At 46.1% G+C, this 27,682-nt stretch overlaps 1 protein-coding gene across 3 annotated transcripts; it reads right to left on the minus strand.

Annotated features, from left to right (window-relative positions):
• Window positions 1–410: 410 nt before the first annotated feature.
• On the minus strand, window positions 411–27,682 carry LOC119268134 (RAB11-binding protein RELCH homolog). Of its 3 annotated transcripts, none has more exons than XM_037549658.1 (20): window positions 27,309–27,682; window positions 26,195–26,347; window positions 24,980–25,143; window positions 24,361–24,468; window positions 5,080–5,250; window positions 4,464–5,003; window positions 4,277–4,351; window positions 4,070–4,198; window positions 3,854–3,928; window positions 3,566–3,775; window positions 3,242–3,394; window positions 2,958–3,163; window positions 2,736–2,853; window positions 2,509–2,647; window positions 2,231–2,432; window positions 2,040–2,145; window positions 1,818–1,958; window positions 1,612–1,735; window positions 1,372–1,488; window positions 411–991 (listed from the first exon to the last, which is right to left on the minus strand). In XM_037549658.1, the coding sequence occupies exons 1-20, from the start codon at window positions 27,529–27,531 to the stop codon at window positions 672–674; spliced, it is 3,474 nt and encodes a 1,157-aa protein (XP_037405555.1). In that variant the 5' UTR covers window positions 27,532–27,682; the 3' UTR covers window positions 411–671. The 3 variants fall into 3 exon arrangements, with proteins under 3 accessions (XP_037405555.1, XP_037405554.1, XP_037405556.1); XM_037549657.1 differs by having other exon boundaries at window positions 411–1,038; window positions 27,309–27,680; XM_037549659.1 differs by lacking the exon at window positions 5,080–5,250 and having other exon boundaries at window positions 411–1,038; window positions 4,464–4,856; window positions 27,309–27,680.

The following is a 27,682-nucleotide window of genomic DNA, read 5'->3' on the forward strand; positions in this document are numbered from 1 at the left end:
CCATTCGCGGGCGATCGCTGCTGCTCGTTTCACAAAGGTAAACATTCCTGAAGAGAAGCGCCACTCTAACACGTAGCAAGGCTTGAAATGCAAGCAAATCATTCTCAGTCCATCAGGGTTCAAGTTCTGGTGCTCGTATTTATTTTTGATTTATTTCAGAATTTCCAACGAAGCACATTCAACGGGAGGAGGTTCCCGTCGACGACGAGGTGCCTACAATGACTTCGTAAATTTCAAGATGATATGCTGGCTCAGTCTTTCAGAGATGCTCGGGTGTGCGTGTGTGCGTTCATAGGGTTAAGTGTATGCGCGTGTATATGAGCGTTTGTGTCTGTACTGTGTTAAAAAAAAAGGCTTAAAATGCAACTACCTCACTCGTGACCAGCAAGGTTTTTTTGCGAGGGCGGGTGTGAATAGTTGTCGACCCAGAAACTGTCCACTTGCTACCTTCATGTACGTATATAATATGTTTGGTCTGAGATTACACCTCGTTAGTTTTGGATCGCTTAGCTAGGGAAAGCGCAGCATCCTCCTGGATACCATCTCACTACAAAGTACAAACAATGAACAAACATGTTGTTCTACATTAACTTATTCATGCTGTGACGACCGAAATCAAGCTTGGAAAATATTGTATTGATTGACAACGTTGATAATATCAGCTGGGTTCATCACCACCCTTTGCTTTGCCTCGCAACATGTCTCCAAATCCACCCCTCATTATGCGACCAAACCTCGTGTTCTCCTGCTGAGTTTGTAAGCCCACCTGGGGAGGAACAGAAGCAGCAGCAGGGTCGTGCTGCTCTCCACCCTCTTTCTTCCCAAGCAGACTGCTCTCGCCGAAGAAACTGCTGACAGAGGTCGCGATCCCAAGGTGTGCCCCCATTGCCTTGCCGATGCTCTCCAGCGTACCTCCAGACCTTTCCCGGCCTATAACTTCTAGTGCCTCCTTGTGTGCAGGGTCTAGAGCATCCACATCTTTTAACAAGTTCTGTATAGAGGGCAAAAGTAGATCACGTACACTTGAAGCAGGAAGATCTGCAAAGGAAAAAGGGAAATAGAAACGCATAAGCATACATAAAGGCTTGTTCTATTGTCGGGTACAATTTTGATATGTAGGACAAATGGGATGTGCCAGTAACCTATTACTAGCTAGATACTACAGTCCATATATGAATCCAAATGCAGTTTCTATTGCCTAGGCATTGTTCAGGTTGTGAATAATGTAGCAAATAAGTACAAAAATTATACTGAGATTATAAACAAAAGGCACAGGCAGCACTACAGATAAAGATAAGAGGCACACTCAATACAAAGTTTGCTTCTGCTATTAAATATGTGAAACACTGACAATTTCGGATAAAGGTCAACCTGTAGCATCCAAAGCACGCAGCGCTTCACAGAATACATTTGCTCTTTCACGACGCCGTTCAACATTATTTTCAGTAGGTGGGGCACTTGTAAGTCTAAATATCTTGGTTAAAAGATGTATGCAAGGTCAAAGGAAACAGAGGAACAGATTGATATGAAGATGTGTGAACACACGAGTGAGCGAATCAAACATGCAAATTTTGGTCAAAATGTATATATTAAATGTAGTGAGTAGGATATATTCACGTAGTCTATCTGTTGAATGCGGCACAGCTACTGCAAGTGCACGAATGACCGAAATAGTAGCTTCATGTGATCCATCTTCAAGAAAGGCATCCATTTGAATATGTATCTTGTCAACAACCTGGCAGTGCAGTCATGGAGTAAGGGCATTGCAAAAACTATTGTAATGTATAAAGGAATATTAGAAAATGATGCTTCAATACCATGTCACTTTTGAAATGCTGAGCAACAGCTCCTAATGCATCTATACTAGCATATTTTACAGCCGAGTTTTGATCAGAACCAAGAGTAATGAGTGCTGGCAAAACATGAGTCGATGCAACTTTCACGCCAACATAGGGTACCTGTGTGTAAAAGCAATAAATAGTACTGCAAGGAACAAAACATACCATACGCCTGATTCATTCATGTAACAGTAAACTTACAAGTGCTTTCAGTAAACCTGCAGCACTGGTTTTTAAATTGGTATCAGAGCTCACAACCATCTCCCACAGAATATGAAAGATGACTCCATGGTGCTCCTCAAATATGCTACACATGATAAGTTAAATACATGAAAATAGTGCATATTCAACAACATCATGATATTTGCTGCATGTTTAGACAAAGTACAAACCAAAGAAACCGGATCGCGTCAATGATCTCGGCAGTGTGATGCATAGAAAATGAACCATCCTTCGTGTTTTGGATAAGTAATTTCCTTAAATATTCTTCTAACTGTTGACGACTTGAAGGAGAACCCAAAATACCAGACAATAGCAATGGAAGAACACAAATGATAGCGATTTTTTCAGCAACAGAAGTTTTCGGACGGAAACCTGCAGCACAATCAATATGTCTGAACAAAAAAACTATAGCAAAGCAGACCCGCCATTTAAACACATGGATTCTTACCACGAACTTTGGACTGGATTGACAGAGGAAAATAGATAAAATCACCGCTATCAATATCACCAGCTGCTATAAGAAATACAGGTAACATAATGTGCTCGAGATAATCTTTTCCATAGCGTCCAGATACGGCCAACAGGTACTGAATTTTTCCAGGAAATAATTTATCATAAATTATACTTAAAGATGGTAGGATCGGTATAGGAGATGTTGTTGTTTGTATGTTTTACCTTTGTGATCACTGTTCTTAAGCTATCCTCTTTTGCAGGCAACAAGCAGGCAAGCTTGATCAAATCCGGCAGGCACTCAGTGTGCATCCACTCAAATGCTGACCATTCTGTCTCACCTCTGTAGTGCCCCAAGATGCAATTGATCAATAAAAGAGAAGTATTTCTTTTTGTTTATCGTAATTGGTTAGTTAAAAGACAACATCACATATGCAAACAGCTTACGTTGCATACAGCTTTAGGCTGGATTCTGAAATGTAGTTTTCTGAGGGGTCTACTGATGGACAAGTCTCTATAGCTTTCTGATGAATAAATGGTAACAACTCAGTCAGCATCCGAAGGAGCACTTCAATGGTCCATCGTTCTTGTTCTCCTAAAACACGGAGATGAGAGTCTATTGTACCTTCCACCCCTGAAACGGATGGACAACGCTGAAATATAACAGTTCTATCAGAACACGTATTACAATTCATAAAGTATAAGGTCCCCAAATTCAAAACCATGCATACCTGAGCAGATGCCAGGATATGTGACAGTAACACTCTCAATATCTGATCCAGTTTACCTCCCCATCCTACTACTGCAGGAACAAGTTCTCTGAGAGCAACATCCACCACTACCCCAGAAGGGTCACGGACCAACTGAAACAATAGCTCCTCAACCTACCAGACAAACAGAAATTTAAGCAACTTCCAGATGAGTATTATCTTTCAGTGATTTTAAGCTCTCGTAACCAAATATTAGCCAACAACAAAGCAGGCATTTAGCTAATACACTGAAATAAAATTTCCACTCCTTTACTGATTCTGAGAATTAGTGAGACTTAAACTGACCTTATAATATTTATCCATGTTCGGAAACAAAGGAAGCAGCAAGGCCAGATTATGTGTTGCAGCCTCCCTTACAACAGTTGCAGAATCTTCGACAAGTTGTTGCACAATAGATAGGATAAGGGAATCGCGTATCTCGGGACGAACATATATTGCCAGTTCTCCACAGGACTGAGCAACAAGCAACCTACGCTCCTCATACTGGTGATTTATCTAAACACCGGGCAATTTAACTAAAATAAGATCTCAAAATGAAGATGGCCAAAAGACTTATCAGAAAATTTGAAATACCTGTTCCCAACACTGTGGTAGTAATTCAGTCTCTGTTCTCATCTCCCCAACACTCGTGGCTAATTCCACGCAAGCCTGCATGGTAGCGAGCGAATAAATACAAAATGGTAATTTACATGATAAGAATAATATTAAGTGTGCACTTGTAGAACAAGTTGCAAGCCACATCATGAGAAACCCAGATTGATCCGTATCAAGCAATAGTCAAAAACATACATCCATTATGATGCGCCTCTGTTGTCCATCAGGCCGTTTTATCAGATTAAACAATGTGTGAGTCAACGAATCCCGTACGTCGCTATCTGGATGTCTTTCTATAGCACATATGATCAATGGAAGAAGCTCCTGTAACCATGTAGCAGCATGTAACACTAGTTATATTAAAATAAATATTGACACAAATTACAAAGGTTACAGATGAACCTCGCGATGGTTTATGAGCACATATGGAACTATCTTTGGAAGAGCATCTGAAACTATCTTGATAGTTTCCAAGGCCTACAGGATTGAACAAGAACAGCTCAAGTCAAGCCACTCAACAATCATATGAAAACAGAACAAATCAAGCCACTAAATACCATATGAAAACAGAACAAATCAAGCCACTAACCATCTTATATGACGATTTATGTATACTTGGACTCTCTACTATCTCAGTGTTAACTTTATCTTCCGATACATAAACTGATATGCTGCCTGAATTCCCCTGGCTGTTACCAGCTCCATGCTGAGTGCCATTAACAGATATACCTTCCGGAGAAGTATCTGTGCCAGATTCATATCCTGAAGTACCATAACCACCGCCCCCAGCAGTTGAGCAAGGAACTGGTGCTTCTGAATCTGGGGAACCTTCAATAGTACTTTCGGTATTTTTATGATCTTTCCTTGTGTCCTCAGTCAGAGCCGCTGCTGATACTAGCTTAATAGTTATAGATTCAGTTCCTTTGAGGTTTTCATGTTCATTGATCAATGCTGCTGCTTCTCCCATAGAATTAGCATTTAACTGGGTAGAAAAAACATCAGTATCTCCAACAGGCATTTGTTTACTTGATTGAGTCCCTTCAATGTGCATCTTAAGGGCTGTAATTTCAGCTCTGCAGTCATTCAGCTCCTTCCTATGGACATCCAATGATTGCTTCAAGTCTCGAACCTTTCACAAAACAACTATGTTAGAAGTTCAGACAAGTTAACATATCAATCATACGGATGATTCTTAAGAGAATTACCATTTTCTCCTTCTCTTTTATGTCCATGTGAGCAGCATCCAAAGATTTCCTTAAAGCTGCAACCTGATTATTAGCCAATTCACTGGTCTTCATCCAGGAGTCCTTTTCAGCATAAAGCCTTTCACTGTCCTTCTTTAGTGCTTCGTTTTCGCGAAGAATGGATATTTTTTCCTTCCATACGCAATATCAATGATCAAGTTAATACTACTTCGAACTTCTGGGCTTACAAGGGGAAAAAAGGATAATCCGACATGTGAAGTAACTCAGGGGGAAAAAAAATCTAAAACTCAACAGCGACACGAACATTGTTCAAGGCAAAGGTATTGCTGAATGGTAAATTTGGCTACTGATTGATTGTTCAACTGTTCTATTTGAAAATGCATGCAGTGCACCAAAACCAAATGAGTCATCTACTCATGTGGGATTGCCATCAGTGAGTCTTATCCACGGGGTGGTTAAGATTTTCAATTAAACCATAGCTAACAGACACACGGCTGATCTGGCGAAGATCACAGTGCCTTTGTGCATGGACGCTGCCTCCACAATAATGCCCGTCCAGTGCACGGAGCAATGGCTGCACTCTTTGAAACAACCTGGCATGCTGCTAAAGCTGGATATACCCAAATCACTCGACACCATCGATTGGCCATTCATTTTGGAGGTGCTGTGTGGAAGATAGGTTTTGGTTCCCACTGGATACGGGGGTTTGTAGCCTGCTCTCGACGGCCTCGAGTCGGATTCTTCTCAATAGATCGCCAGGAGATACCTTATGGAACAGATTAGACTTGGGGCAGGGCGAGCCGTTGTTGCCCATGATCTTTATTTTTTTATGGACGTTCTTCATCACCTGTTTTTCCAGGCAGCGGATCTCGGAGCTTTGTCTCGGGCTCTCCGCTAGCACGCACAGGTATGTGGCAATGGCCCTCCTGCTTTGTGGACGATGCTATGATCTTCTTGAGACACTTGGAGCTTGACATCAGTGCGTACTTGGTCATGCTGGAGGATTTTGGAATTGCATCGGGGCTGCATGTCAATCTGAATAAATGTGCTGCCCTACCGATCAGGCACCAGCTGGAGCATCTTCAGCTGATCTCCAACCATCTCTGTTGTCCGGAAGAAGCATTTCCTTGCACTTACCTGGGCCCATTACTAAGCATCCGAAAGCAGTCGGCGGCACAGCTCCAGGGGAATTAGACAAGATGACAAACAGACTGACTTCATGGAGGGCCTCTACCATGGCCAAAGGGGGGAGGCTAGTCCTTGTGAAGAGAGTTCTGTGCGCATCCCCAATCTACACCAAGATGTCGCTTGACCTAGCAGCTAAGGTGGTGGAAGGGATAAACAAAATTCCTCTGGAAAGATCATGCCGACGCCAGGGGCAGGCACTGTGGTGACCCGGCGTGCAGTTTGCGCGCCGAAGAGGGCTGGTGGTTTAGGTTTGCCTGATCTGAAATGGCTGGACATGGCCCTGCGCTCGCGCTGGCTTTGGCTGAAGCATCCCGGTGCTTCGAATCCCTGGAAGGAATTTAATCTGCAAGTGACACAGGAGTCCAGGATACTGTTTGAGGGTAGATCTGTTGTAGGCAATGGCGAGGCAACGCTTTTTTGGTTGGACCGTTGGCTGGATGGCGATAGGCTGCAGTACGAGTCTCCTAACCTTTTGTGCATCTGTTCAGCCACGCCTCAAGACGAACCACACGGTGGCGGAGACGAACGTCAGAGGCCTCTGGATTGAAGACGTTGGGTCTGACCTTAGCCCAGAGGCATTACAGGAGTTCATTTCGGTGTGGACCAGACTGCTCTTCTTCGAGCCAACTGCTGGGATCAGAGACATGCCTTGTTGGTCATGGAAGAAAAAAGGAATTTTCTCAACTAGATCGGCATATAGAGCCTTCTTTGCCGGTTTGGCAGATGTGCTGACGGCCAGGGCAATATGGAGCTTGCGCGCTTTCGCTGCCCAGAACCGGTGCTGGACTTCAGACAGGTTGGCACAGCATTGCCTCCCCCATCACCAGGCGTGCCCTTTCTGTGACCAACACAGTGAAACACTAGGCCATATGCTTCTCGGCTGTGTCTACACGTGCGCGATCTGGCACCGGGTTTTCAGTGTTTGGAGCAGGGTGGATGGGATGCCAAGGCCCAAGTATTGCTTCCTGGTAGAGAGAGCAGGCAACCAACCTATATGCATGAGGCATCTTTTTCATGAAGCTGCACCAAGTGCCAGGGTTAGGGTTCATTGGCATTAAGGAGGGGATAAAGGTAGTGGGAACGGCCAGTGACAGATCAAGTCGAAGAGCTACTGGCAGCTGCAGTTCTAGGTTGTTAGGAATATGCAACTTGTTAGGAATATATATATATATAGGACGGCTGTTTGGGACACCTAGGTGCCTAGGCTCCTTGCCTTTTCACCACTAGATTGCATTTAGATGTGTGTTGTTGTAACGGGTATGTTTGTTAACGGGTTATTCCATTGTAAATTGCTGATCAAAATAATTATGACATAATTGCTAATTTAATGCCATGAATATGGCCCTACGCATTATGAATGGCAAATAATTGGGTATGATAAGTTCACAAATAATTGGGTATGATAAGTTCTAGGAGTCCTAAAAAATAAAAGGACAGGTATTTCTAAATCAATACGCTTCCTTTTATTGATTTCTATGTCTCATACCTTTCCTTGTGGAATTTTAGATAATGTATGAAATACTGTGAGTATGCACATACCTAAAAAATATATTAAGTAATTTCAATTCCACATATCCATAAATATTTCAGGCATGTAGTTGTTGGGTTTTATACTAACAAAAAATATTTATGTGTGAGTGTTATACGTAGTTAGAATATACACAACTCTAGGTATTATACCTAATAAAAATATACACATACTCAAGAATACCCATGTGTACGTGTTGGTAATTCAATCAAAATGTGGAACATGCATACCCTCCTATTTACAAATAGTTTTTCAGTATTCCTAACGAGTTTCTATAAAACATGACAAGAATTAATAGGCAATTAATCACGACGAATTAATTCTCTCTTATTACGTCCATCTACATTGAATGTTGTCATGCATGGTACTTTTCTATTGCCCACGAAAGCAATCTTGCCATTCATAATGCGTAGGGCCATATTCATGGCATTAAATTAGCAATTATGTCATAATTATTTTGATCAGCAATTTACAATGGAATAACCCGTTAACAAACATACCCGTTACAATAGCACACATCTAAATGCAATCTAGTGGTGAAAAGGCAAGGAGCCTGGGGTAAATTAACTGGGGCACCTAGGTGCCTGGGCACCTTGATCGGGTCCAACCCGTTAGTACATCTTCTGATTTGTTTCTTTTTTTGCGTTCCAGACTTTCCATGTATGAAATAGCAAGACACATTTTAAATTATCTAAATCAATACGCTTCCTTTTATTGATTTCTATGACTCATACCTTTCCTTGTGGAATTTTAGATAATGTATTTGCGACTATATACCAAAAAAACAATAGGTTTCGTGCCCACGTATTTGCATGGACATATATCCATAGAACTTATCGTACCCAATTATTTCTCTACTACTATATACCCCGGCATGAAATGCTTGAGTACATACTCAAAAAACACATAATATATGAACATACTAAAAATAATAAAGTAGAGTATATACTACCACATGATAGTCTATGAGAAATGGGTGTAGCTACACCCGGTAGTAGAATGGAGTCTCCTAGCCGCAATACAATCAAGTTACATCCATAACATGGTCTTAGAGCCTAGGCTTAGGCAGCCCCGTTGATGAGGAGGAGGGCTGAGGTGGGGGCACAGAGCCCCCAAAATTTGGGGGGCCCACATCAATAGGTATTAGGCAGCCTGTAATATACGTGCAGTTTCCATTTTTAATCAGGGAAAGAGAAGGTTTCCTTTTTAACGAGGGAGAGGGAGGAAAGAGAAGGCCCAAAATAATCTATTGAGAACCGATCGAATTCATATGCCTTCTCTATTGCTCAAAAGAAAATGCCTTCGCTCAATCGCACGTTGCCTACCTGTTCTGCTGATCACCGTCTGCCTTTTTGAGTTTTTTATCGTAAGTCGTAACTGATCGTGCCGGTGCCGTCATCATGGAAGTGCTTGGCGGCGAGCCGGGCAGGATGGCGTTGCTGATCCCGCACAGCCTGTCTATGTCATCAACGCCGAGCGAGTCCGGTGTTGGGAGGCGGAAAGGAGAAGGAAGCCGGGAAGTGCATGAAGGAGGTGGGCTAGGGCGAAGACGAGAGCAAGGAGGAGACGGCCATATGCAGCAGCGATAGTGAGGACAAGAACAAGAAAGGGTAAGTCGATCTGATCTGATTTGATTTGTTGCACGAACTTTACTTATCTTCGAGTTGTAGATCAGGAAAAAAAACGTGGATTGGGATTTTGTTCAATCATCACATTATTCTTGTTGCTATAATAATGAACTGTTCTTTATTAATCGATTTTTTCAACTAGGCTAGCTAATCCCGTTTCTACTGGAAAAGACTACCAACACTAACCAGTTCATATCAGATAATTAGAAATAATGAGGATGGATACAAATATAACCTAATTAATTAGATCGACTCTGGCAAGTAGCAACCACACATGCATGTGAGCGATCCTTTCCATTTTAATCTCAAGCTATGAAACCGATATGTCATATGAACTATACAAATTTTAGGGTCCCAAATTAGATTTCGCCCCGGGGCCCCAAATCTTTAGAAACGGCATGGGTTTAGCTCTCCTCCCACATGCCGCAACTCCACGCTCAATCTCAATCTGTCGTCCTCGATCAGACTTTTTTTTATCTCTCCTTCAATTTGATCTCTTCGTCGATCGGATCGTTTACTCCATGTGAAAGTCATCTCCCCTGACTCCCCAACAGGCAGCCACTGCCTCGAGCTTCTCTTGTCCAGCTTCCCCTAGGACACCGGCCACTTCGCCCAGGAACTCGCAACTGCCTGCAGCACCTCTCCTCTGGCTGCCGCCGCTCCCCTCCACGCCCATAGGTCAACTCACCAAGTGTAACGCCCCGGATACAACTTTTCATATTTGTAACTCCGACTCTTGCCATTTTCGACTTTATGTTATGAGATGCCCTTCGTGGTTGGGTTTTTGTCTTCGTTTTGCATTTTGTTCATGTTATGCATTTCATATCATGTCATCATGTGCATCGCATTTGCATTCGTGTTCGTCTCATGCATCCGAGCATTTTCCCCGTTGTCCGTTTCGCAATCCGACACTCCCACATGCACCCGGCGCACCCCTCTTGTCTCTTTTCATGAGTGGGAGAAAAACGTTCTCGGAATGGGCCGAGATTTGTCAAGTGGCCTTGGTACACCATTGGTAAACCGCCTGTCAAATTTCGTTCTATTTGGAGGCCGTTTGATGCCCCAACGATTAGCCGGGTAACCGCAAAAGCCTCTTTGTGTTGCAGCCCAACACCCCTCCAAAACAGCCCAATAACCCATCTAAACCACCTCCATGTTCTCCGTCGTTGGATCACGATCGTGTGGGCGAAAACCGCACCTCATTTGGACACTCCTACCTCCATCTACCTATAAATATGTGATCCCCTCCGAATTTCACGCAGACGAAACCCTAGCCCCGCTCCTCGCGCCGCCGGACAAAACCTCCCACCACCGGACATGTCCAGCCGCCACGCCCTTCGGCCAATCCGAGCATGACATGTCATCCCCGCTGCCGCTTCTAGCCAACCAGGAGCCGCCACCTCACTCTCTCTCTCTCCTCCCACCCCACCAGACCCGCCGGAGCCCATCGCGAGCCCACTCGTGGGCCGAACCGGGCCTGCACCGCCGCCGCGCAGCCCGCGCGCACCCTCTCCCGCCGGCCGCCGCCCGCGCTACCTTGCCGGACCTCGCCGGGATTGTGACGCCCCAAGACCGGAGCTTCAGACGCCTTCCATGTTTTCCAGGTTTCGTCTTGTGAGTTGTTGGTTTGTTGCATTCATCATTGCATCATGTCATCATGCCATCGTGTCATCAATCTTTGCATCTCTACTCAACTAAATAAATTGCATAGATCTTTCGATCTATTTAAATCGAGGGAATTCACATGGTGGTTTCTCTTTAAAACATATCCTCCCGATAGTAGGGAGCTATATTCAATATTTTCTTTAATTTGAAATTCACCATAACACACTTGCAAAAATCCCAATGCCTTTTGTTATTTCAACTATTGGCCTCTAACTTTGCCACATGTCCTTTCGTCATTTTCTGGAGCTCCACCTAATTTCTCTACATTTTTGGACACTTCTATAACCAAGCCCTAGTTCAAACCCATTTGAACTAAATTCAAATGAGTTTGAATGACATCTTCCAATCTTGCCTCTCCTATTTTTCGTGGACCGTGCACACTTTTACGAGTCCGTGAAAATAATCCCTGTGCCCAGATTCTTTGTTCTTCCATTTTCTTCTCTCCTTTTTTTCTTTCCTCTCTTTCTTTTCTTTCTTCTGTTAATGAGAAGAGTTAGAGGGAGAGAGAGAGAGCCCATCCCAGCCAGGCGGCCCAATTGCCCTAAGGCCCACCTAACCTGTCAGCAGCCTCAGCCCACCTACAGCTAACCCTAGCGCAGGGAGAGAGCCCATCTCCTCTCCCTCTCGATCCCTCCCTCGCGCCGCCAGGAGAGGAGGCACCGTGCTCGACCCCTCCTCTCGTCCGTGACCTTTTTCTCCCTCTCGATCCCCTCCCCTTCCTTCGAGCCCTTCTTTCTCCCCCGCGCAGCCATCGCTCTTCCTCCATCCTCTGCTGCAGCCTCGCGCGCCCAGGACCCCGAGCAGGAGCGCCGTCCTTGTCTCCTCGCTCGCGCCTCCTCCGTTCCCATGGCGATGCCGTCCGGCCACAGCCACCTGCACGCCCGACGCCGCCCTCTCATGCCTCTGCCGCGCCGGCCTGCGACGTCGCCGCCGAGCTCCACCAGGCCCCCGCCGGCGACCTCGACCTTCAAGCCGCCGTCGCGCCTCCGCCTAGCCTCCTCTGGCCGAGCTCAAAGCTCCGCTGCTGCACCTCGTCGCCGGAGTTCTGCTTCTTCTACCTCACTGCTCGTCCCGGCCGCGTTGACTACGTCCTTTGCTTCGACCCCGCAGCGCCGTTCGTCTCCTCTCTGCTTCATTGCGGGATGCAGCCTGCGCCAAGTCCCAGCGAGCCCCTGCTCCTTCCCTCGCTGCCCGCAAGGCCGAGGCATGACCGGCCCTCTCCGTTGACCGCCAAGACCTAGACGTGGCGCTGCTTCATTTGGTTCATCCCAAGCCTCGGTAGACCCGGGGTCTCACTGCATTTACCGTCGTCGTTCTGTTGCATCTTCGTGAAGTCAGAGACTGCCAAGTACACAAACACGCCAAGTTCCGCTCCGAACGTGTACGACTACACCCGGTGATGCGACAAGCCCCGACAACGTGTACATCTACTCCGTCAAGACCGGACCGACAAGTACCCAACGTCATGTGTACAACGACCGTCGCCGAAGACCCGGGTAGCAAAACGTCAAGTACCTATGACCGAAGAACGCCATGTACCTCTCCGAAAAACGAACATGTACCACTACGTCCGGAGGCATCGGATCCGTCAAGTCCAACAACGACTGTGTACAACTATCGGCTACCCCAAACGACTACGAAACATGAACCTCTACTTCCCCTTCAAAACGTGTCCCGCTACCGATGGCTCGAACATCTTCGAAACAACTACCGTCGACCCTCGAAGCCTCCGTGGACGTCAAGTCCCTCGCCGTGATCCCGAACATCTACGGAAAATTGTGCAACTAAGAACGTGAACGACTACCGCCGCCAAGATCACGAGTACCTCTACCGTCATCATGTACCCCTACTTCCACTACCGAACGTCCCGAGAACGTCTACTTCCCCTACACCGCATCGAACTTGAACCCCTCCGATAACGCACGCCTCGAAGGTATAACCATCGAGACGACGCCCGTGGATGAATGCTTGCGATGTATGAGTTGCACCCTATGTTTGCACCGTGTCCGAGTTGTCACTTGCTCGGTCCTCCTCGTTGCCATGCCGTCCATCCGTGGGAACCCGGAATCCGGGATCAACCCACCATCTTTTGCATGCTCCCGTCACTTTTCCTTTTGCACCGGTATTTCCATGAGCTATCGGAACCGTTATGTTGCCATGGCATCATTTCGGATTCGTTGTCGTGGCCCCTTTTTCTTTCCACCACGGTGACAAATGCTTCTTAATGCTCTTGTCAACTTTTAATAAAAAATTGCATAAAACTTGCAACATCATCCGCATCATGATAACAACATTTAAAATGGTTAGATTGTTGTTTGCTTTAATTTGCTAAATGCATATAAGGATTTTCCGGAATTGATGTTGTTGTTGTTTCCGGCCTCATTTAAAATGCCTAACGACGTTTTCTACTCATGTTTCACCTCTTGCCATGTTTAACAACATTTAATATTGTTGGGTACATAAACGAGATCGAACTAAATAACTTGAATGTGGCGTTCCGTCAATATGCAACTCGTTGCATATTGAGCTCCACTTAACTTGTAGTTTTGTTTGTGCCCTTTGCCATGCCTTGCATATTTAAACCGGACATGCATCATACTTGGTTGTGCATCATGCCATGTTTATGTGTTGGTTGTTTACTTTGTTGTTTGCTTCTTTCCGGTGTTGCTTCTTCGGGTTGGTTCCGATAACGTTGCGTTTGTGAGGATCCGTTCGACTACGACCGTTTGTCTTCTTCATGGACTCGTTCTTCTTCCTTGCGGGATCTCAGGCAAGATGACCATACCCTCGAAATCACTTCTATCTTTGCTTGGTAGTTGCTCGCTCTTTTGCTTTGCCTTTGCCGCGATACCTACCACATGCTTTATCATGCCTCCCATATTGCCATGTCAAGCCTCTAACCCACCTTGTCCTAGCAAACCGTTGTTTGGCTATGTTACCGCTTTGCTCAGCCCCTCTTATAGCGTTGTTAGTTGCAGGTGAAGATTGGAGTTTGTTCCATGTTGGAACATGTATTTGTTGGGATATCACAATATCTCTTATTTAATTAATGCATCTATATACTTGGTAAAGGATGGAAGGCTCGGCCTTATGCCTGGTGTTTTGTTCCACTCTTACCGCCCTAGTTTCCGTCATACCGGTGTTATGTTCCTTGATTTTGCGTTCCTTACGCGGTTGGGTTATAATGGGAACCCCTTGACAGTTCGCCTTGAATAAAACTCCTCCAGCAAGGCCCAACTTGGTTTTACCATTTGCCACCTAGCCTTTTTTTCCCTTGGGTTCTGCAGACTCAGGGTCATCTTTATTTTAACCCCCCCCCCCCGGCCAGTGCTTCTCTAAGTGTTGGTCCAACCTGAGCGATGTCCGGCGCCCCCTGGGCAACCAGGGTCTATGCCAACCCGACGTCTGGCTCATCCGGTGTGCCCTGAGAACGAGATATGTGCAGCTCCTATCGGGATTTGTCGGCACATCTGGGTGGCTTTGCTGGTCTTGTTTTACCATTGTCGAAATGTCTTGTAACCGGGATTCCGAGTCTGATCGGGTCTTCCTGGGAGAAGGAATATCCTTCGTTGACCGTGAGAGCTTGTGATGGTCTAAGTTGGGACACCCCTGCAGGGATTTGAACTTTTGAAAGTCGTGCCCGCGGTTATGGGCAGATGGGAATTTGTTAATGTCCGGTTGTAGAAAACCTGAAACTTATCTTAATTAAAATGCATCAACCGCGTGTGTAGCCGTGATAGTCTCTTTCCGGCGAAGTCCGGGAAGTGAACACGGTGTTTTGGAGTTATGTTTGAACGTAAGTAGTTTCAGGATCACTTCTTGATCACTTCTAGTTCACGAGCGTGCCTTGCCTTCTCTTCTCGCTCTCTTTTCGTAAGTTAGCCACCATATATGCTAGTGCTTGCTGCAACTCCACCTCATATCTTTTCCCTACCCATAAACTTAAATAGTCTTGATCGCGAGGGTGTGAGATTGCTGAGTCCCCGTGACTCACAGATACTTCCAAAACCAGTTTGCAAGTGCCGATGATATCGTGCAGGTGACGCAACCGAGCTCAAGGAGGAGCTCGATGAAGACCTCGTTCTTTGTGTTGTTTCGTTTTCCAGTTGATCAGTAGTGGAGCCCAGTTGGGACGGTCGAGGATCTATAGCATCAGGGGTAGTCTTCTTTTATTTTGGTTCTGTAGTCGGACCTTGATTGTATCTGGATGATGTAATGTTATATTCATGTATTGCGTGAAGTGGTGATTGTAAGCCAACTCTGTACCTCTTACTTATTCAGTATATGAGATGTGTACAGATTACCCCTCTTGCGACATGCCTACAATGCAGTTATGCCTCTAAGTCGTGCTCCGACACGTGGGAGATATAACCGCATCGTGGGCGTTACAGGGATCCCGCTGCGCCGCCGCCCACGCGCATCCTCCGCCGCCCGTTCGTCACCGCGCGCCCCCCCGCCACCGGCTTCGCCTCCGCCGCCGTCCCCTACACCGCATCCGACCGCGCCGCTCCTCCACCCGCATGCTCCGGCGACCCCGCCGCAGACCATCTCCGCCTCGTCGCCGCCATGGAGCCTCGTCGTCGTCGAGAGCCCCGCCGTCCCGTGCCTGACCCCGCCGGCCGCTGCGTCTCCTCCTCCGTCGCCGTCGACCTCGCCCGTCCCCGAGACCACCTCGGCTTCCGCGCCCTCGCTGGAGTCGTCGGAACCCTCGCCGGCCGGATCCATGGAAGATGGACCAGATCCACCACGTCGACAAACCAAACACGGCGCCCCGTCCCGATTCGCTCCGTCCCGAATCCACCTCGTCCGTTGACTTTCGGAGGTCCAAATTTTCTCGAAGTCCTGAATCTGTGACATTTTCATGCCTACTTCATCATGCCACATCTTGTTGCTCGATGCTCCGAATCATGCATATGATATGTCAAAATGTTCGTCTCGTTGAGCTCTTCATGTTAGCAGCATTTCCATGCATGTTGCTGTCCATTATGATGCATTTTTCATTGTTGCAAGAGTGCTATAAAACGTTAACTGCTGGTGCTTATCAGAACATGGTGATTTGTCATTTTTGTTGCTTTTGATGTGTGCATCACATGAGCATAAGGTCTACATGTGTTTTGAACTACATCATGCCATCTTTACATGGGTGCAAGTCATGTATTTTTGTGAGCTATGTGGTGACTAGCACAAGCATGCAAACTGGGCTCCATGATGTTGCTGTTTTCAGGGACTTAGGATTTTGTTGTCTTTTTCCTGCTGTTATTTTAATGTCATGTAAACTTGATGCTACATTGAGATCCATGCTTATTTTGGGATACTTCACTAAGGATGTTTTGAACATGTGGTTATGCTCTATCCATTCATGCCCCTGTTTGCAATTATGGAGTGCCCTAGCATGTCCTTTTTTTGCTCTATTTTTGTTATAAAATGTTCCTGGCAGATTGTTAACATGTTAATCAATTTTGCCATGGTTGTTGCTAGTGATGCATGTACCCTAGGAACTTGCTCTTGCCATGTTTAGCTTCATGAACATGTCTTCTTGTTATTGGTATGCTTATGTTGTCATGTAATGCTTTGTGGTGAGTGGCATGAGCTTGCAAAGTAGCTATCATAAATCTGTTTATGTCATGCTTGTTTTTCTTCTAAGTCTGAAACTGTTAATAAAACTTGCTATGTTTACATGGGTGTCATCATATCTTCTGTGCCTTTTTGGCTCATGTTCAGTAAGGGACTTTTGTTCTATGCTTTTAGTATAATCATGCCATGCCTTTGTTTGCTATGATATATTCCTATAGCATGTTGTTTGCTAGCTCTAAACAGTGCTTCCTGATATTGTTTTTGACATGTTAGTATTTCACTAAGTCTGTGAAGCTGATATCTTTTGCATTTTTGCCATGCTTGTTTGAACCTGTTTTAGTGTGTTTTAGCCATAGCTCAGTGTTCATGTTTTGTCAAGCATCTTTTGTACATCACTACCATATGCTTTGTTACTATGTTGGAGTGCAGTAGCTTAGTTTCTTGTTGCATTCTAAGTGTCATCGTGTTGTTAATCGCAGATTTGCGTTATTCTTGTTTTGCTTGCCATTTGCAAACCGTGCATCCGTTTCCGGTGATCCTCATATCGATTTCGACCGAAATCACCTCATCTTTCCAGCGGCCTACTTGGTTTGCCAAGTTGATGCCTTGATTATTCATTCCCTTCCTGAGTTCGCATATGCATTGCACGTCATATCCTGCATATCATGCCATGTCTTGCATCATGTTGTTTGTGCATTGCACCGTGATTGATTGTTTGTTCCATTGCTTATGTTCTTGGCTTGGGTAGAGCCGGGAGATGAGTTCGTGAAATGAGGAACCTGTTGAGTACGCTATCGAGGATCAAGCTTTCGACAACTCTGAGAACTTTGCAGGCAAGATGACCATACCCTCGAAATCACTTCTATATTACCATGTTACTTACACAGATGTTACCGAAGTATGTTTTCAATAACTTTTTTTCTACGGGTCAAAGTTATCATAGTGTTTATACCTTAATTATCAATTCCGAGAGTGTATATTATCATGCTATTCACAAAGAAGTTATCGGTTGTATGTTTTCAACAATTTTTTTCATGGGATCAAAGTTATCGTGGTGTTTGTACCCAAATTATCAGGACCGGTAGCCGATATTATCATGCTATTTACACACAAAAAAGTTATCAGAGTGTTTTTTCAACAACTTTTTTCCTGGGTCAAAATTATCATGGTGTTTGTACCTAAGTTATCAGGTTCGGGAGCCTATATTACCATGTATTTACACAGATGTTATCGGAGTATGTTTTCAACAAGTTATTTTCACGGGTGAAAGTTATCGTGGTGTTTATTCCTAAGTTATCAAGTCCGGGAGTGTATATTATCATGCTATTTACAAAGAAGTTATCGATGATAGGTTTTCAACAACTTTTATCCATGAGGGCAAAGTTATCGTGGTTTCTGTACCTAAGTTATCAAGTTCAGGAGCCCGATGACATGTATTGGTTGTGTGCTCTGGTCTTTAAATGGAGAGAAACATGCTACCATAATGGAAGCAAGGATTGTGTGCTCCCATTTCAATCCTCTTAATTTTCCAGCCCATTATTTATATTTCTCGGACAAGGTAGAAATGGGAGCAAGACAACGAGACATACTACCACAATGAAGAGAGACAATAGCACTTTTAATACTATATATACAACTGCCTACTGTAACCAACAGGCTATTTAAAAGCATAAAATTAGAGGGTAAGACAACAAAAAAAAATTAAGTGAGCAGGTTAATGGGTCGGAGCTTAGTTACGAGAGACTCAGAGGTCTGCGTCCAAAGGCACCTCCCACACACATCAAATTTATTTTCTAGTTTTTTGGTTGTAGATGCAAAGGAGTAGTAATACGATAAAAGCGAGTGTAACATATTTTTAACCACATGAAAGAGTTAGCTGGGCTGGTTATTGGTAGCAGAATGCGCGCAGCAGGTGCAAGGATCGAATCCCACCCCTGCTCAATTTTTTGCGAAAAATGAAAAGCGGGCGGAAGATGGAGCGCTGGAGCCGATCGAACTCGTTCGGATCTATCGACAAGGTGAGAACGTTGGGAAATTACAAATATCGTTTAATTAATGCATATATATACTTGGTAAAGGGTGGAAGGCTCGGCCTTATGACTGGTGTTTTGTTCCACTCTTGCCGCCTTAGTTTCCGTCATACTTATATTCCTTGATTTTGCATTTCTTACGCGGTTGGGTGTTATGAGAACCCCTTGATAGTTCACTTTGAATAAAACTCCGCCAGCAAGGCCCAACCTTGGTTTTACCATGTGCCTCACCATCACCTATACTTTTCCCTTGGGAGTCGCGCTCCCGAGGGTCATCTTTATTTTAACCCCCCGGGCCAGTGCTTCTCTAAGTGTTTGTCCGAACTAGAGTCCTTCGCAGCGCCACCTCGGGGAAACTTGAGGGCTGGTTTTAGTTGTACGGAGTGCTCATCCGGTGTTGCCCTGAGAACGAGATATGTGCAGCTCCTATCGGGATTGTCAGCACATTGGGCGGTCTTGCTGGTCTTGTTTTAGCATTGTCGAAATGTCTTGTAACCGGGATTCCGACGGGTCTTCCCGGGAGAAGGAATATCCTTCGTTGACCGTGAGAGCTTGTGATCTGACTTAATTAAAATGCATCAACCGCGTGTGTAGCCGTGATGGTCTCTTTTTGGCGGAGTCCGGGAAGTGAACATGGTTCTTGTGTTATGGTTGTGCGTAAGTAGTATCAGGATCACTTCTTGATCACTTCGAACTTCTCGACCGTTACATTGCTTCTCTTCTCGCTCTTATTTGCGTATGTTAGCCACCATATATGCTTAGCGCTTGCTGCAACTCCACCTTACTACATTTTCCTACCCATAAGCTTAAATAGTCTTGATCTCGTGGGTTGCTGAGTCCTCGTGACTCACGGATATTTCCAAACAGTTGCAGGTGCCGATGATACCAGTGCAGGTGACGCAACCCAGCTCAAGTGGGAGCTCGATGAAGATTTTAGTCGTGGTTTTTGTGTCTTTTTCGGATGATCAGTAGTGGAGCCAGTTGGGACGATCGGGGATCTACATTTGGGGTTGTCTTCCTTTATTTTGGTTCCGTAGTTGGACCTTGATTGTACTCTGGATGGTCGGTCCGAACTAAGGAATCTGTTAGAAATGTTTTGAAATGGATATTGTTCTCTCTTTGATCAGGGATTGCTATATGAAAAGAAGTGGAGTTTGAAAAAGGGAACGGAATGCTCAAACCGGAACTGCTAGAGGAATGAATTTTCAATAGCATAACTTGGGCTCCTAGAATATGGCGCCCTTGGGACAATCTATTTGATTGCAGGGTTTGTATATTTAACTTGTTATTTGTGTGAAGTGGCGATTGTAAGCCTCAGTACATGGGATTGTGTGAAGATTACCCCTCTTGCGAATAAACCACCATGCGGTTATGCCTCTAAGTCGTGCCTCGACACGTGGGAGATATAGCCACATCGTGGGTGTTACACCAAGCTCGTTGCCCACTGGAGCACGCCCGCCTATAGGTCTCCCTCATACACTCAGCTGCTCGGCTCTATCTTCCACCCGGGTGTTGCTGCCTTCCGCCAGACCCTCCTACCTTCTCCAACACGCTCGTGCCTTCCGCCAACATGCCCGGCGGTTGACGACGTGACCAAGATCAATTAAAAAAACAATGCTTTCATCGGGTATGCATCTTTCTTGCTGCACGCTAACTCTTGACGGTGTTCCCTACACTGATCCTATCTCACACATGCGTCGTCTTTCGGTGCTTGGTGCTCGTCCGCCTGTGACGCCATCCCCTCCCAGCGTCTTCCGCAGGCTGTGTTGGTCACTCTCAACGACTCCCCTCGCGACATCAGCACAAGGTGATTGTCGCTCTACCCCGACTCCTCTCACGACTTTCACCATCCTTCTACAACATTGACCCCAAATATCAAAAGTTGTCCTTCTGAGGTACCTTCTGCCCATCAAGGCTAAGAGCATCTCTAGCAGATCCCATAAAAGCGCGGCGAACTACGCTTTTCGGGCCGTTATACGAGATGGCCCAAAAAATCGGCCCGAGCAGATCCCCCAAAAAAGGCCCGGCCAGTAAAAACTATACGGGAGGCCCGTAAACCGCCCTCCAATCCGGTATATAAGTCGGCGTCCGGGCGATTTAGGGTATCCATCCACCATTTCCTCTACCCCTCCGCTGCATATCATCTACTCCGGCGAGAAATCAAGCCCGTTCCGGCAGCGTTTTGCGGCTAGTTTTCCACAAGATCTTGGTGGCGATGGCGTCCGTCGGTGCGGGGCATGGCGGCGGCAGCGGGTTTGGCGACCGCGGCGGCTTCGGGTGCCGCGGGGGGTTCGAGGGCCATGGCGGCCGAAGCCGCAAGCGCCGCAACGACGACGAGGCCGGCGGCTCCGGCCTCCACCCTCCCGTGTCGGGCAGGCAGAGGGAGCCGGCGCGCACCCGCAGTGCGAAGTCCCGAAGCGCCTGCTCGCAGGCGTGGGCGAGCTTCCGGTGCTTCGGCAACCTCTTCGATCCAGCCCTCCAGCGCCGTAGGGTGGCAGAGACCGCGTGGTTTGAGGCGAAGCAGGCTGTCGCAACTGAAGATGCAGCTGCGGCTCGCACCTGCCGGCGCTCCTGGAGGAGTACCAGCTCGCGGCGACCCTCTCCAGCATGTTCATCTACAACACCCTCCACAGCAACGAGCCCCCGCCCCGCGACGGCAGTGACAACGACTACGGCGACGACAGCGACTCCGACAATGAGTAGATCTATGATAGTGTTTTCATTTCGGTTTGTATTATTAAAAACTCCCCTATGCTATGCGTGTGATGAACTCCCCTATGCTATGCTATGCGTGTGATGAACTCCGGCGAGATGTTTTAGCGCGAACTAGTATGTTTAAATTTGCAGTATCAATATGGCGGATCTGTTCTGACTGCGCGCCCGGCGTCCTAGGGATATCATAAACAATTTATATGGGACAACGGGTTGCGGGATCTGCTAGAAATGCTCTAACCTCCTCCTCGTGCCTAGTAGTACTGAAAACACACCTCATGTACCCAGTCTTAGGCCTTCTTTGGTTCATAGGATAGGAATTTTATAGGAATAGGAAAATCATAGGAAGTGAGATGACATGCATGTCAATTCCTATAGAGAAAGAGATGTAATTTGGTGCATAGGATAGGATTTTTTCCATTGAGTCTAGGCTAATGTTTTTTTCCTCCAAAACGTGAAGGATTGATTCCTATCCTACATAGGAATAGGAATCCATTCCTACAAACCAAAGGGCTTTAAAGGAATTTTTCCTTTGCAAATCCTATCCTATAGAATTCCTACAAAAATCCTACAAACCAAAGGAGGCCTTAGTTTTACTGAGCTTAAAACCTTTCGATTCCAAAGTCTGTCTCCACGGCTCTAACTTTCTATTAACCCTCGTCTGACTATCGCCAACAAGCACTTCATCATCTGCAAAGAGCATACACCATGGAATATCTCCTTGTATATCCCGTATATCCCTTGTGACCTCATCCATCATGAAAATAAAAAGATAAAGATTCAAAGTTGACCCTTGGCGCAACGCTAAAGCTGTTGCCTTGTGACCATGAGGTCATGGGTTCGAGTCCTAGAAACAGCCTCTTGCAGAAATGCAGGGAAAGGCTGCGTACAAAAGACCCAAAGTGGTCGGACCCTTCCCTCGACCCTGCGCAAGTGGGAGCTACATGCACCAGGATGCCCTTTTGGATAATCATCAGTGTCGCCATCACTTGTGAATACACGATTCTATTTATTTATCTGTACTTAAAAGAGTATCATTTTATTCTTATTTTATTTATGGTTTTTCTACTTAATTAAGCTGCTTATGAAAGTTTATAATTTGTATTTAGAACATAACTCGCCAAAAATCCCACATAAATGCACAGCTAGATGCAAAATGGTATAACATTAGAGTTGTATTGTACTAGTTATACAACTACAAATCTAAAATTCCTAAAAAGTATAGTTGGATTTGGTATACAACTTTAATTAGTCTTTATTTTCTCTAGTTTCATACATTATTGCCGTAAAGTGAGCGGTATAGGGCTAAGAGCATCTCCAGCCGTTCGGCCCCCTAGGGGCTTGAAATAGCGCCGCCTGGGGGCCAACCGGCGATAAAATCGGCGTGGGGCGGGTTCCCAATCACGGCCCCGGGTCGGCCCCTAGACGCCGTTATTTGAACTAAAATTCGGCTAAAATTAGACGAAGAAGACACGAATTCGGCTAATATTCGATGGTTTTCATTCATATTTGTACATACTTAAAGAAGACATAATAAAACATAAAAAAACTATGCCGCCCGCCGCCGCCCGAGCCTTCTACATGCCAAGGAGCCTGTAGAAGTTGGTGTAGTCACCGCCGTCGTCATCGCCGCCGTCCTTGTTGCACCCCTGCCCTGGGTCGTCGTGGCGGATGGGGTTGGACGGCTCGGGCGTCTCGTCGTCGCTGCCGTTGTGGATGACGACGACGCCCTCCTCGCGGCCGCAGCGCCAGGCGATGATCTCCTTGAGGGCGCGACGATATCCTCGAGGGTGCGGCGCTGGCGCTCCATCTCCTGCCGGACATAGTCGTCCCGCGCCCATGGGAGGCCGGTCTCCTCGTCGGCGGCCATGGTCTCGTACTCCTTCACGGGAAGGAGCGCCGGCTCGGCCTTCGGCTTGACGAGGCGGGAGGAGGGAGAAGGGCCACGGCCGCCCTCGTTGATGATGAGGGCGCCACCTCGGGTGCGCCGCCTGAGCGGCGTCTCCCGCGGCTCCGACTTGACGGGGAGGAGCGCCGGTGACCCGAAGGAGCGGGAGGCCGACGAGGACGACGACGACGTCTCCATTCGCCTCGGCGTCCAGGAGTTGCCGTGGCGGCGAGAGGAGAGAGGCGCCGGGTACTCCAGCCGCAGCGAGTTGCCACCCTCGATGTACTCGAGGACGGCTTCGAGGGTCCGCCCGGGGACGCCTCATCATTGGCGCTGCCCCTTGGAGTTGAGGCGCCCGCGCGGTTCGTCGCCGTTCGTGGCAGACAGCTGGTCGGCGTGGCGGCGGTCAAAGTACGCCGTCCACAGCATGTGGATGTCGGGGGCGTACCTCGGCTCCTGCCGCGCGTGCTCCGGCAAGGAAGGGACGGCTTTTATAGCGGCGGGCGGGCGGCAACCGTGTGTACGCGTGGCGGGAGGGGGCGGGACATGCGTCGATGCGCCTTCACCATGCCGTCCATGAGGAATCAATGGAAGGCTGACCGGCGGCAGCCTTCGCATTGATTCCCGCGGGAAACGGAAGCAATGAGGACGACGAAGGCGTCCTGTCGCTGACTCGGCGGGTCCACATGATTTCGCGCCAAAACCATTTCCCCCGGGCGCCCGCCAGCGCGCCGGGTTCGGCCTAGGTCCGCCGGCGCCAAATTCGGCCCTAACTGGCAAAAATGGGCTTCTGGGGGCGCAACTGGGCTGATTTTTTCACACCGGCGATAGAAAAGGGGCTTGGGGGGCCTGTTGGGGGACGAGTGGAGATGGTCTAATTGACAGGTGTTGCCTTAGATTACTAATGTGAAAATTTGAATCTCGGAACAAACTTTCTTGATGATGACTTCCTTCAGAGAAAATAGACAGGTGTTGCCGCGTGCATTACACATGCACACTTGCACAGCTAATAGTACAAGATTAGCAACATTTTATAGGGTTACTTAGCAACTTGATATACATGATTACCTCAGCCGCCTCAGTGGTAGATGAAAGATACTGGTAGTAATAACGACGAAGGGCATCAGGCACACAAGCTGAACTGTTAGTCCAAACATCAAGATCCTGATCAAGAACCTGCAAATGATGGCTGAGCAAATCATAAACAGACTTTACATTCCAAAGTAAAGAAGATAGGAAAAGGATATGATCATCTACGAGAAAGTAAATAATTACTTTGCATGGATAACTTCTAAGATTAATATATTATAAGAAATCCAATGAAATATGCACGTCTAAAGTGCATTGACTACATGTAATGGCAGCATGCAAATGCAACTCCAGTGGATTTGCATCAGTTTCCACTTTTAGTTGATTTCTAACAATAAGTGACATCATTCATATATACTTTAAAATTTTCTGTTTTCCCTGTTTGGATAGCAATGAAGAATCTCTCATTCTCTCACAGCAAGCTAATAAGCATTATGACAGTTTAGCATCATCAACCTTGCCATGACAAATAGATCATAAGTAGTTGTGTAACATTAAATACCATTCTCCATGAATTTTAAAAATAACTGAAAACACAAATTAAAAACTGAGGAAGTTACAGCATGAAGATAAACGCTGAGACACAGATAATGCAGACCTCCTCAATGAAAGTCATGGCTGCAAGTCGATACCCAGCCAAAAGCAGGTATTCCTTTACAGCACAGTTCAGATCTTTCCGTTCATTATCTTTCAGAGGGCCTAATGCTGAAATTTTGACATCTCTTTGGTCCTGTTGGTTGAATCCTTCATGTGCAGAAGCATCTGAAAGAGGCCCTGTCAGCAGTACTATTTACATAGTCCAAAAGAAGTTAAATTGTTTGCTCTACAGCATCAAAGTGAAACGTGAAAGCACCAAAGCTTATATGTCACGGAAATAATCTACCTTCTCGTGGAGTTCAAATAATAAACGAAAATGAAATGAGTGAATATAAGCTATCTAATTGGTGGAACACCATGCAAGGATTTTGACAGGAGAACCAGTGGGCAAGCCTGTGTACATTTACCAGCACATGGTTACTAGCAAAAGTCAAACTGTGCACTTTAAAGCAGGTATATGTCCTGGTCCAATGCCCATGTCACATCAAGAGGTGAGAATTGGTTCTATGTTTTAGTCTTATATCTCATAATAGATATGGGTTTGATGCACGCTATCACTAGGACTTTCCCTTTGTTATTCTATATGTATGTTACAACAGTTCCTAGCGAATACAATGGCTCACTTTGGAATAGCCAAAATGCAATAGATGATGCCAATACAATCTAACGAGAGTCACTGGCACCAGCAGATGACCTACCTGCTCTTCAAGAAGAAAGTGTTACATTTTTCGTTTAATCAAATTAACAGGTCTCAAGCGAGGTTGTGTGGACATTGAAAAAAGACAACACATAATCAATTATTACAGTTTAGCAAAATCTGTATTATCAAAGCTCCTACGGACGCCTCCAGTACAGCCCAGGCGGAATGCTTATTAAGTTTTGCGGATCTGCCTTTTTTTTCTTGAATACTCAAAAGCATGAGTTTCATATATTAAGATCTGCCTTTTATTTTCATTGTATGTAATTGTTCTCGTTTTATCTAAACTATAGTTTTCATCCAACAAGGAATTAAAGATGTTTGTGCTTTCTTGGAATCTTGAATAACCTGCCATCACTAGGATATTTTTTTCATCTCTTTATAGCATTATCACGTTCTTATATAAATTCATAGATATCTCCAGTTGACGACACATGCAATGTGGCATCATGGAGACCGACAAATGCTACAACATCAAAAGCAATAGCAAGCAAATCTATCATTTCCAAAGAGACGAACCAATTGTATTATCAGGAGATGATTCTTGTTGCTTTTGCAACTCAAGCTTCAAGCATGTAAGGTCTTCCTTGGCTAGTCGGAGATCATACTCAGTGAGTGCCAACTTTTCTTCTGCTGCAATTTTCTCTTCTAGCAAACTCTGTGGATCAGCACCTGTAAAAAAGAACAGACATGATTCATCACACAGACCTGCTAATACAGCTGGTATCTTGCAATTATATGTGCCTGGATAAGTATCACAAAAAATGAGCCAATGGATTAAACTGGATTCCCTCTGAATCCAATGTAAATCCTTTCAGACACTGAGACAATCTCAAAGGTGATATTTTGACCATCAATTTCTACAAATACATTGTTTCACATAAAGGTGAGTACACTGTCTACATATGATAAAAGTATATTTTTATGATGGATCCCAATATGATGCTGCCGGTGTTGGTGATTGTTCTATATTGGTAGTCAAACGTGAAAATGTTTTTCCTGGCACAGATTCTAAAGGGACAAACATTTGGTATCAGAGGAAATATTATAATACACTAAGAGTCTAGACAAGTAACTACTTCACTTTACTCATCCATCGCATTCCTCAGACCTTATTGTGACACATACAGAAGTAACTTCTGGGTGTAACGAGATCTAACCCAATACATGTGTTGTTGTTCAACACAAGTGACATGTCAGTATCAAGGCATGCAGGTGAGAGAGAAAGCGGGCACTTTACTTCCACCATCTCAAAAAATTACCAATGTACTGAATGTTTTGTTCTATAGTTTCTTTTTCACTAAAAAGTTTATTGGTACTACTATATAATACGCCACCGCAGATAATATTCCTTGCAAAGAATGCCAATTGATTGCGGAGGTACATTGCATAACAGAGCTACAGGATAAATTTAACACCGCGCAAGAACAAGGAAGTAAGTTCATCTCAAACCCGATCATAGAGAAGGGGGGCCTGTCAGAGAAGGCAAGGTCGCAATTACTACAAAACACCCGCGAGATCCAGCCAGCGAGCAGCGGAGGCACGCGAGTCAGAGACACACTGCGTGATCTTCCGTCGGGTGGGGAAAAGAACCGGGAGCTCGGACAGAACAGGAACGGGCAAATGGTGGTACCCGGCGGTGAGGAGGAGGCGCGAGCGACCAGGTCGGGGGGAAAGAAGGCGGGGTCGGAGAAGAATGAGCGGAGGCGGAGCGCCTGCGCGTGGCGGCCGTCCTCCTGCAGCTCCTGTAGCAGCTCGAGCGCCGTGAGGTGGTACTTCTCCTCCAGCAGGAAGTTGACCACGCAGTTGCAAAGCGACGCCCACCGCTCCTCCGCGGCGCCGCCCACCGCCTCCATCCTCGTCGGACTCCCTCGGATCCGCTCGTTTGTCGGCGCTGGTCTGCCTGACTCAATCGCGGCCAGGACGAGGAGAGTCGGAAGACGAGCGGCGGCCCCGCGTCAGATGTCGCAGTACGGCGGGGCGGATCTCGAGCGGGCGACTCGAGGC

Source organism: Triticum dicoccoides, chromosome 3A (genome assembly GCF_002162155.2).
Source record: "Triticum dicoccoides isolate Atlit2015 ecotype Zavitan chromosome 3A, WEW_v2.0, whole genome shotgun sequence".
Classification (NCBI taxonomy): Eukaryota; Viridiplantae; Streptophyta; class Magnoliopsida; order Poales; family Poaceae; genus Triticum; species Triticum dicoccoides.

What these genes read in the sequence shown, in the direction of transcription:
- LOC119268134 (XM_037549657.1), bottom strand. Translation starts at nt 27,531, where the DNA reads ATGGAGGCGGTGGGCGGCGCCGCGGAGGAGCGGTGGGCGTCGCTTTGC. An exon ending in AATCCAGTCCAAAGTTCGTG is followed by an intron (nt 2,433 to 2,508) that starts GTAAGAATCCAT and finishes ATTGTGCTGCAG; the next exon opens with GTTTCCGTCCGAAAACTTCT. An exon ending in GACGCGATCCGGTTTCTTTG is followed by an intron (nt 2,146 to 2,230) that starts GTTTGTACTTTG and finishes TATCATGTGTAG; the next exon opens with CATATTTGAGGAGCACCATG.